This window comes from Temnothorax nylanderi, unplaced genomic scaffold (genome assembly GCF_030848795.1).
Source record: "Temnothorax nylanderi isolate EJ_2023f unplaced genomic scaffold, tnyl_v1.0 TNYL_tig1075_pilon, whole genome shotgun sequence".
Taxonomy (NCBI): Eukaryota; Metazoa; Arthropoda; class Insecta; order Hymenoptera; family Formicidae; genus Temnothorax; species Temnothorax nylanderi.
Window position 1 is genome coordinate 12,462 of NW_027250137.1, and position 12,133 is coordinate 24,594.

The 12,133-nt window shown below is 35.9% G+C and overlaps 1 protein-coding gene across 1 annotated transcript; it reads right to left on the reverse strand.

Annotated features, from left to right (window-relative positions):
* Nucleotides 1-1,090: 1,090 nt before the first annotated feature.
* LOC139786558 (putative inorganic phosphate cotransporter) lies at nucleotides 1,091-11,677 on the reverse strand. The gene is made up of 3 exons (XM_071725709.1): nucleotides 11,550-11,677; nucleotides 4,602-4,902; nucleotides 1,091-1,742 (listed from the first exon to the last, which is right to left on the reverse strand). The coding sequence occupies exons 1-3, from the start codon at nucleotides 11,604-11,606 to the stop codon at nucleotides 1,384-1,386; spliced, it is 717 nt and encodes a 238-aa protein (XP_071581810.1). The 5' UTR covers nucleotides 11,607-11,677; the 3' UTR covers nucleotides 1,091-1,383.
* Between the last annotated feature and the right edge of the window lie 456 nt (nucleotides 11,678-12,133).

Sequence of the window (12,133 nt, forward strand, 5' to 3'; positions counted from 1 at the left end):
AGGTCGACATTGCGTACAGATGCAGATGGATGCGGTATCCGCAATTACGGATAGATACCGTCAGCATCTGATGCGTACAGACTGCGGATAGAAACAGACAGGATTCGTATCCGTAGTTGCAGATAAATTCCTGTAGGTCGACATTGCGTACAGATGCAGATGGATGCGGTATCCGCAATTACGGATAGATACCGTCAGCATCTGATGCGTACAGAATGCGGACAAAAACAGACAGGATTCGCATCCGTAATTGCATACAAATTCCTATAAGTCGACATTGCGTACAGATGCAGATGGATGCGGTATCCGCAATTACGGATAGATACCGTCAGCATCTGATGCGTACAGAATGCGGACAGAAACAGACAGGATTCGTATTCGTAGCTGCAGACAAATTCTTGTAGGTCGACATTGCGTACAGATGCAGATGGATGCGGTATCCGCAATTACGGATAGATACCGTCAGCATCTGATGCGTACAGAATGCGGACAGAAACAGACAAGTTTTTCTATTGCAAAAGCTTATAGATGCTGTATGCCGATAGATTTCCATTAGATACAGTTATACGTCGTTACATTTTCTGTCTGTATTTGCAGATACAATAGTGCTGCTTACAGAAACGGATAGAGCTAGACAAGCTTGCAGTTACAGCGGATAGGATTCCGTTACATACCATCAGAAATTCTATCTGTTTCTAACTGTTTCTAACGGTAATTTTTACCAGGGTAGTCACTTTTATTCAATAAATCAGAAGTAATTAGATTTGTTCGCGCTGCTTGCACTACTTCTTGGACTTGGAACAAAACGAATACGCATTCGGATGCTGGTAAAAGCAAGAATGAATCACAATTAGTGATTGTTTTTAGATTATTGTTATTACATATTGTTGTTAATATGACGCACTGTTAAACAAAAACGGTATAAAAAAGTATTCTTTTGTTCAGATTTGGATGCAATTTTGACTTAAAATGAAATAAAGCATATAAATAATAGTTAATTTTGTAAAACACTCTCTTCTACTCATAAATGAATGTACTTACTAAATATACGAGTAAATGAGTTTTTGTTTAAATAATAGCGAGTCCTAATTTTGACGCGGGAGAGAAGGGGAGCAAATAGGGGCAGACAAAAGCACGAGGGAACGACACAGTTCGACAAGTTTTTGTCACGCGTGCTCGCATCATCGACGACATCCGCGAGTGAGAGCGAGCGCATGCACGCACGTTCGTACGTACGCATGCACGCACGCACGAAATAACAATGTATAATTTTCTCAGTGATGATTACTAAACGTTTACTAAGCGTTTACTAAGCGTTTACTAAGCGTTTATTAAATGTTTACTAAACATTTACTAAACGTTTACTAAACGTTTACTAAACGTTTAAACGTAAACGTTTTTCTGGAAGAAAATGTAAACGGATAAACGTTTCACGTTTAAACGTTTATTCGAAAAACAGAATAAAATCAGAGCCCTAATTTTTACCCGTTTGACTTCATCATCGCTTTTCGCTTCAGTTGTCCTCAAACTTTCTTCTATATACATTCTCTCTTCCAAAGAAATGCTGTGATGACTGGACGGTGCGTCTGCTCCGAAATAAAGGAATGCTATGCTCCAGATAATCATTAATACACCGAATAAGTAAAAGATACTAGGCCAACCACTGCTGGATGCAGCGAGAAAGCCAGCAATTGGCATTGCGATCACCGTGCCGAATTGGCTACCCGCATTAGCGAGTGTTCCTGAAATACAAAATAGACTTATTTAATTTCCATATTATAATTAAATTAAAATTAAAGTTTTATAAAATAGAATTATAAAATTTATTGTGTGTGTGTGTGTGTGTGTGTGTGTGTGTGTGTGTGTGTGTTGGTGTGTATTTGCATCAAGTTCTACTCGTTTGTCAATAATCTTTTGAAATTTCTAACAATACGAAGAGAAAGCAGGAAAGGAGAAAAAGGTATAAAATTCTATCCGAATTCTAATAAACTAAATTTAATTTTAATAAGCAAAGCAGAAAGTAACGTGATGGCAAAAAAATAAAAATTACTTTATAACCAATTAAGAAAAAATGTATATATATATATAATTATATATAAATTATATCCATGTATGTTTTCTTTCTCGTATATATATACATATATAAGATAATCTCTGTTCGATGCATATATAAAAAAAGAATTATAAGAAGAATTAAAAAATGTTAACAATTGTGAGTTTAACACGGTGAAGGCTCATTTACAATAGCTAGCCATAAGAATATGCAATAAGACGTAAGTATTAAGCTATTGACTAATAGGATTTTTACAGTTCAAGAATAATTGACTGTAATTGTTCAATTTTTATTGCTTACGTCTTACGGTTATTTATAGAATGGGCTTGAAACAGGAAAAGGCAATTTTACTAAACTTTTGTTTGTTAGAAACGATTTACAATAAAACGCGGACAGAGTTACTACGCCTATAATGACGGATACACACACGCACACGCACATGCACACGCACACGCACACGCACATGCACACGCACACGCACACGCAAACACTCTAGAAACAAAAAACCAATTATAAATCGGACGTTTCGATCTTGCTTTGATCCATTTTCAGCGATGCAGCAAATCAAAAAGATCTTACGTTCTCCAACGAGAAATAAAGTAACTTCAAAACTTTATGTATATATTGTAAGGAATGTTCTAGAGACTCGCGATCCGATTAATATAATTACCCGGTATAGAACGAGCCGAAAGAAATGTCAGGAAAGGGGGCAATCAAATGGGTACGTCAGTGCATAAAGCCAAGCTTTGTCTGTAAGAGGGAATTTCCGTATATTTCGAATATTGCGTACAATTTAACGGCGCGGATTAATCACGCGGCGGATACTGACTGACTCTCAATCCATAGACTCAAAAGCTCCCGGATCGCGCACGCACGATCTTATATATCTCCTGCGCGTAGGGATACACGTTCCCCACGTCGGCGCTCGCTATTCATGAGCGACCAATGATCGACGAGTTACCGTGCCACGCCACGGTAACATGATACGGATGCTGTTATACCGTGTGTTCTGCGCCGCTTAACGGCCTCGTACTAACAAATTCCTTACAATATATCTAAAAAGAGCGTTATTTTTTGCAAGAAAATCCAAGTAAATGTTGGCTAATGATTATTGTTCAATGATTATTGTTCAGTTATGACTGTCATTTTGATTCGATCACATAATGAACTATAATCATTAACCAAGTTTTACTTGGTATAACTACACGCATCATAGTAGTCGTGTTGAACTTTTACGATGCCTCTCAATTACACGTCACTTCCCAGGTAGCAAGCACTCGTCATTTTGACGTCAAATGACGTCAAAAGACGTCAAAATGACAGACTTTTGACGTCAATTGACGTCAAAATGACGAGTCTTGCTACCTGGGTTGTTAATTTCATTATATCGATGTTTCGACGACATAACCCATTTTTTGTTTTATATAAATATATTATTAATATTCCATTTTATAAATAAATTAACATGTAAACATACGTTAAAAAAATATAAACATATAAATAAAGAGGTATATAAACATATAAATATACAAAATTGTTTTTCTTAACATTTAATTTATTAGATAAGATATGTACACTCTTCCGGTCTGCCAACACAGAGATAGCATTCCAGGACTAGTTCGGAGGTTACCTTAAAATTGATGATAGCCCTTAGTGTTACCTGGATGTCCGATAATATGAGAATCCGCTTATTTGCATAAGTCCTCCTTAAGTTCTCCCACACGCAGTGTAGAATGACACAGACTTCAGTCCGGAAAACGGTGGCATGTTTGCCCAGAGGAACGCTTATTTGCGCCGCTGGTCGTAGACCAAATATTCCAGATCCGCTGCCCGAGTCAGCTCAGGAACCGTCAGTAAACCATATCAGAGCATCTTCAAGCAGCCTTCGGTCCCTGTCTTCCCAGAGTTCTGAGTTTATTGTAACTGTGTAATTCTTATTCAATTAAAAAATAAGAGTAACATTGTTTTGCCTCATCACAAGGATTGGGTCTTTTACAATGTCCCTTATTAATTTTTAGTAAATCCGCCACCTGGAGACGCACCCGATAGGTAGCTCAACCCACAGAAATAAATGTTTTAAAAAACAATTTTGTATATTTATACCTCTTTATTTATATGTTTATATCTCTTTAACGTATGTTTATATGTACAATGTTTACATGTTAATTTATTTATAAAATAGAATATTAATAATATATTTATATAAAATGAAAAATGGGTAAAATTCCAGGGGTAAATTTTACTCCTTTAGAGTGAATTCGGGCAACAAACAAAATAGTTTTTTACATATCAGGATGTCCTCTACGTATTGGCAAAGTTTCAGAATTTTTTGAATTTCCGAGTTGGGGACCTTTCCTTGTTACTCTCTAAATCTGAATCAGTGAAAAGTCACTGGATCCAGTGACTTTTCACTTATTCAGATTTAGAGAGTAGGAACTTTTTATGTCAAGTATTTAAATTATATTTTTTCACAAAATAACCTGAGAACCGATTGTTTCCTGATATCCGATTGAAATTTACCGGGCGCAGATACTGAATCTATTCTTACCTAGTCGTGCTCTTTCAGCGGGCGGCGCCCATTTTGAGAGGAAGGTTTGTATGCAAGGATATAAGCAAGCCTGTGTGAGACCCATGCCTATCCTGCAAGCCAGGACGGCCTCCAGACCCCCGTAATGGGCGAGGGTCGGTGTTAAGACTTGGAGAATCCCGCAAAGCAGCATCCCGATGCCAAGAAGCTTTTGGGCGCTCCAAACATCGGCAATGTAGCCGCTCGGCACCATTGTTACCACGTATCCCCAGGTGAACGAGCTGAGCACCAAATCCTTTTGTTGCTTAGTCCAACCGTAATCCTGACAACGTAATCAATATGATTTTCGAAAGATTTTAAACCTCAGTAAGCCTACTCAGCAAGGCTGCGTTCGGAAACTTCACCCGGGTGCACCCGCCGAGGCTCACGCTGTTCGGAAACGTTCGGGTTGTACCAGTGTGACAGAGATGAAGTCGTTCGGAAACTTCACCCGGGTGCACCTCAGGAGGAAAATTTTCCACCCTGAAATTTCAGGGTGAATGCGAGTAACTTTATTACATTTGGCGGCATTTTTTAAACTGTAGCAATAGAGTTTTTTCTTCTATGGAACTGTTCTGAATGGATTTCAATTGAAATTATTCCGTTTTCCCTAAAAAAAACAATAGAAATCTAGGGAATAATTGAATTTCGATCGGAATCCATTCCAAACATTTCCAGTCGGTTCTAGTATATCTCTGTGTCCAGTACTTCGTATCAAGAGACACGGTAGTGTCTCGCGCCAAGTACACGCGGAGCGAGACCGACCGTGACTCTTTTACGCGACGCGACGTTTTGCGAGTACTCGAGATGTTGAGATCTCAATAACGAGTGAACGGATCAAGTTCTAAGTAGGCTTGATCGATAGCTTGGGTCGATATAAAGATACAATACAGGTATTACGTATCTTTTCTCTTCGAAGCGAGGCTGGCAAATATCGCGTATTGTGCGTTAAATACTTGAATTCGTAGCTCCATTATCTATTCCCAGTAAAAAATTTTTTATATCAAAACATTTAAATATGTAGAATTATATGATATTATGTAAAATATTATATAAAATATGTCCATATATGTCCATGTATGTTTTTTTATCTATAATCTCTGTTCATATGTACATACAAGAAAAATAAAAAGAAAAAGAATTAGAAAAGAATTAAAAAGATAATTTTTGCATTGTTTATTTATTTGCCTATATATAATTATATATAAATGTAATAATTGTATATAAAATATGATTATATATGATTATATGAGCAAATTTTTCACAATTTCTCAGACTTTATTTTTTGTTATAAAAAAACAATGCAAAAATTATTCTTTTAATTATTTTCTAATTCTTTTTCTTATTATTTTTCTTGTACATACGAACAGAGATTATACAAGAGAAAAAAACATAGTATGGATATATATAAACATATTTTATATAATATTTTATATAATATTATATGATTATATATATTTAAATATGTTTTTATATAAAAAATGTTTTGCCGGGTTTGCGTTGCGATTTGCTGAATTGGTCGAACTGTTAGCCTATAATAACTCTGATTAGTTGGATTTAAGTAAGGTTAATTTTATTCTATTACCTACCGCTAATTTATTTTATCAGATTTTATCTACGTTTAATAATATCTTGACGCTAATTACGATTATATTATTCTATTATTCATATTAATTAATGATTCATCTTATGTACCCAAGGAGCGCCAATGCGCGTATAACGTGCTTTTAATGCGCGTACAATTGCATTGGCTTCAAAACTACATTAATTGTCCCTTATGAAAAAGTAGTACTGGTTTTAATACTGGAAAAAGTATTGGTGAAAGTACTGGAGACATAAGTACTCAAAGTACTACTAAATTCGACCATACTGATTTCGTCAGTACTCCTTCCCAGTACTCATCCAATACTCATTCAGTACTCCCTTCAGTACTTCCTCTAGTACTCCCTCCAGTACTCCCTTCAGTACTTTCTCCAGTACTCCCCCAGTACTCCCCCCAGTACTCCCTCTAGTACTCTCCCCAGTACTCCCTCCAGTACTCCCTCCAGTACTCTTTTAGTACTCTTTTAGTACTTATCGAATACTCGTGGGATACTAACGTGTGGTACAGGCGCAGTAGGGGAGAGTGGGCACCCTTGAACCACGTTTTTTCAAATCACATTAAAAATGGTTTTTAATAACTTCATTATAATATAAATGAGACTATTCGATGTTTAATATAATAAACTTTGTTTGTAAATGATTTAAGAAGTAAATTTTCAGAAATATTTTGCAAAAATAATGATATTTCGAAATGCTGCGTTTGTCACAGTGGACCCCACGCGTGGGGTCGATTGAGCCATAGCGTAGAGTACACTGTGACATGTAATGTGAAAGGTAGGGTACCCTGTGACGTAGTCTATTAACTCTTCTCTCTACAAAAAGGAAAAACCAAGACTGTGCTAGAGAACCAATTTATCAATAATCGTGTCATATTTGTTTCATCAGATGACCTTAAGAAATTGAAAACTGAAAACAAAGTCCTATAACCTCACTTTTTGTCGTAACCTATCAGAGATCAACCCATCAGAGAATATTGCCTCACAGCGACTCGATTACATGTGATCTGTAACTAAAGGGTGAAAGAAAGAGAAAATGAAAGTGTGGATATGATTATCGATGGAAATTATTTCATTTTATAGGAAAATTTAGGCACTAACATTTACTATTCCGCGATCGAAACACACTACGGAAACTCGCGCTGTCACCACGTAGGTAGGTTAGGTAGTTCTGTAAGCGTGACACAGAGGACCCCATCAACCTGCGTCACATTGGACCCCACTGAACATCGATATTATTTATCGTAAATATTTTAGATACAGAACAATTAAACGTTTTTGTGCGCACATTGTTATTGAACCTAGATCCCGACAAACGTCTTATGAATTTTTTTTTAACTGTAGAATCCCTAGAAATCCATATTATACATATCAAAAAGTTATGACAAGTAAAAACTGACTTTGCAAGGCTCCAATTACATATTTGCCTTTAACTAAAGTATATATACTTATTTTGGCATTATTTTTTGATGGAAGTTATATGTTTTAAAAACGAAAGTTTTCATACCCACCGTCACTATTTTGCAGAACGTTAATACAGAAAACTCGCACTGTCACATTGGAGCCCACTCTCCCCTACTTACGCAGTACTATCCAAGTAGAACAAAAAGTCAAGATGATATCAAAATAACGTCATATTGATAGTTTAGTGTGTTGATTTAGTATTTTATTAATTTAATATTTCCAAGATACGTTACGAAAAAGTAGTACTAGCAATCAGTATACTCAGTACTGAGTGATCAGTACTCGTAGTATTGACAGTATTAGTATGTTAATACTCATAAATATTGCAGAATGGTCAGTACTGTGCCTATTAGTTCTTACAGTACTGGCAGTACTATCATGATAGTACTCCGAATATTAATCTGATAAAGTACTGACCACTTCAATACTTTGAAGTACTAATGAGTATTATTGCTTGTAGTACTGCCAGTACTGTAAGCACTGACAGACACAGTACTGACCATTCTGCAGTATTCATGAGTATTAACATACTAATACTCTCAATACTACGAGTACTGATCACTCAGTACTGAGTACTGATTGCTAGTACTACTTTTTCGTAAGGGGTGTGTTCAAAATGCGCGCATTTAAATGCGTAATTAATGCAAATTGAGCATTTGATTTATAAATAACAGGTTTTATATTATATTTACATAAATAAGTAGCTTCTTACTCATTATGAAACATTTTATTTAAGTTTTTAAATTTTATATAAATTGAATTTTAAATAAATAGTTCCACTAACTATCTTTGTTCTTATTTCTGCGTTTAAAGCATCAATGTGTAAATGCACGTGTAGACTCTTAGATCCCCTATAGGGTAAGCAAGTTGGTGGAGCTTCGGTTGTCCATAGTGAACTCTACACAGATAAAAGAACATTCTTATTTAGAGAATATCTTTATCTTTGACATGTAATTCTTAAAACGAGATAATACGCTATATATAATCTCATTTCAAGATTTACATGTCAAAAATAAAGATATTCTCTAAATAAGAATGTTCTTTTCTTCTGTGATAGCTGTACTGGAATATGCTTACAGTAATGCTTAGAATAATTAAATTATTGGTTTAATAATCCAGATATTGGGTCTAATAATAATACAATTGAATAAACTACTTATGTTTTTGTGGCATCCCGTGATAGCACTTTAATTGAAGCAAAAGCTTTTTTTCTCAGTGTAGGTTGCACTCAACGTCCATTTCTTTCTCTGTCTGGACACAGTGGACACTGAGCAACCTATCCCTTTTTTCTTCGTGTCCGGCCTCTAAACATTGTAGTGAGCATTCCAATATATTACAGAGTTCACTAGTTGTCCGATTGGGCTTCTCGATCAATGAGCGTAGGTGCACTTTTTGGTATGCGCTGCCATAATATGCATTAAATGCGCATATAATGCGGGACAAATATGCGCTTTAAATGTGCATTTACGACCCGCATTTAATGCAAAGTTTAATGTACATTCAAAGCGCATTATACGCGCATTGGCGTTCCTTGGGTAGGTATATCTTAACAGTCGCTTAAGCAATCGATATATTTTACACTCCTTTTGTAAAGTAATAACTGATAATTTTAAATTAAAAAATATATTATTTCATCGTTATTTGGTGATTGCATCACTAATTTTACTAAAAAGAAGTAGAAGCTGTAGAAGCACTCAGCGGCTCATCATTACCACAGCATAAGTAGATATTATACTGTGTCGTTACTATCTGGATATAAACTATCTAAAGCTATCCTGATTATTTTTTGTCCAGTAGTCATGGCGCAGGATACAATAATATTATCTCGGGATTGCCTTTCATCCGCCATGTCTTATTACTTATTTACCGTTCGGAAACTACTTACACCCGGGGTGCACCCTGCCTCCACCACTACTCACCCAAGTCTACCTTCAGGGTAGCGTTTCCGAACGCAGCCCAAGTAACATGCAACTTACATACAAGTTACAATATCCTACAATATAACGTGTTGCATTGCATTTACATTGTTAAGTAAGAAATTGTAACTTTTGCATGTAAGTTGCATAATGAAAATTATACAGAACACTATTACCTATTCGAAAATTATCGTAGACATTTAAGCATTTAAAATAACTTTTATGGTAATTTTTATATCCAATTATATACATATATATGAAATAAAATTGATAAAACGTCAATGTACGCGTAAAAAAAGGAAATATATCTAAACTGATCTTAAAAATAAAATATTTTACGACTGTACTGTTTCCGCACTCATGGCGGGAATAATTATTTCACAATTAATGCATATTATTTTAACTAATTTAATTTAATTTTGTGTGTGTGTTCTTGATCTTTCAGCATAAACAAGAATTTTTAAGTATTGAAACAATTCCGTGAAGTTTATCATGACAAGATCATCGACGAGACAATGACGGCGATTACAATCTGACAAGTCATTATCTTGTCAATCTTTATTAGAGCTCTTGTAAAGACAACGGTAGCCGTTATCCGCTCACAATCAGTCGAGATCCGTGTATATGCGGCAAGAATTCGCACAGAAGTAAATATATCAGCTTTGCTGTATTTAACGGAAGATCAATGTAAAGAAGATAGTCTCTTCAGCTGTAGTAAGATTTATCAGCGGTCATCGCGATTAATCTCACGCGTGAAGAGGAAAAGTCATTTCATCTCATCGCGTCCAAGGCATTTCAACTCGACTCGATGCACGTTATTCCCCCGATTCCGCAGACAATCGAGAAAAATTTCCTTCCTCCGGTACAGATTCCAGATAGGTAAACGGCGCAATTGCGAATTTACAGAACATTCTGCGACCGGTAAAAACCCACCTATATACTGACGTAAGCAGCTACACTCGATTGAGCAAATTTAATAATTTAACAGTTTCGATTATCTCTGCATACAACTCGATATAAAAGTCTATATCGACGACAAATCAACTATGAAATTCGATATCTTGAACGTAAAATTTAATTTCAGAAATAATAAGTATTTAAAAAATACGTGAAGAATACTTCAATCATTGCAGATGCGTCATTTACAGCATGACATGTCTACGAAGAAACTTAGAAATTCCTGATCGGTCAAATTCAACATTTTCGTCACCCAGAGATGTAAACTCGCGCACAAGGTATGTACCGTTAATCTAAATCATAATAGTTGCGAGAAACTACGAATATAAAGAAACGAATGTTCTATACACACACAGGGTTTCGCAAGCAACAATAATTAATAACCCAGATAGCAAAGCGTGTCTGAGCAAAATCGCGCAAACCTGTGATTGCTTATGATGCTGGCAACTTGCCGTACATTTGCTTCAATTGATTTCGAGTAATTTAACATTTGAAGCAACACGCAAGCAACATTAGATATATGTATTGCCAGCAATTTGTCGGCAAGAGAGTAGCATCAAATTTACTTCACGTTGCTAGCAATATGACAGCATTGTGTAATCCTATGAATTATTACAACAACATGACAACAACAGCTCAAATTTTGAATCAGACGATTTTAAACCGCAGCATAAGTTACCAACAAGTTGCTGGCAAGTTGCTATACAAAATTGTTATATCGTGAAGGCATCAACTTGCCGACAAATGCGGACTCAGTCGCCACAAGTCTGATAGCAACACATACTATGTTGTCAGCAACATGCCAGCAACAATGCAGACACGTAGCTATCTGGGAAATTGACGTCATATATCGAAGCTCGGTATGCTCGGTATGCTCATCTGACGATCGCTAGAACGTAATCTCGAGTGCTTCAAATTGTCCGAGCGCAGCGTCGGTGTTTGAGTCACCAGTTTCAAGCCGATGCAGAAAAGACATAAGTATAAGTGTGATTTACCTCGATGTCAGGATTCGCGGTGCTCGCGTTCGCCATCGGGACCACTGCCACTGACATCCCAACTCTGACACTATATCCGATGGTAGTACCCAGGAAAAGCAGCGTCACCTGCAGGTGCCTAATTCCGAGGGTACCTACGAGAAGATCACCCCTTTATTGTATATTATATTGTTTAATATTATAACAATTAAATTGATAAATATTTATATTTAGAATTTTCGAGAATTTTGTTGTTCAATTATCTAAATTTGATAAATATTATTATATAATCAGTAGTGGCCGAGTGGCTCTCACTATTTCAGAAGTTTTTTAATTGTATCAAAAGAAAGGATAAGTTATACTTACAAGGAAACCTCGCGAACTCGAAAATTCTGATTTTAATGAAACTTCCCACACGTGTAGGGGGAGTAAAAAGATGAATTTAGAAATTTTTTGTAGCTGCCCAAAAACGGTTTTAAGGGGTGAAACCACCACTCATATGTAGAGCGGGTTTTTGCTTTTCTCGATATATTTCGAAAAGTATTCGAGATATCAAAAAATGTTTCAAATAAAAGTTTTATAGTAAAATCTCCTCTATTCAACAA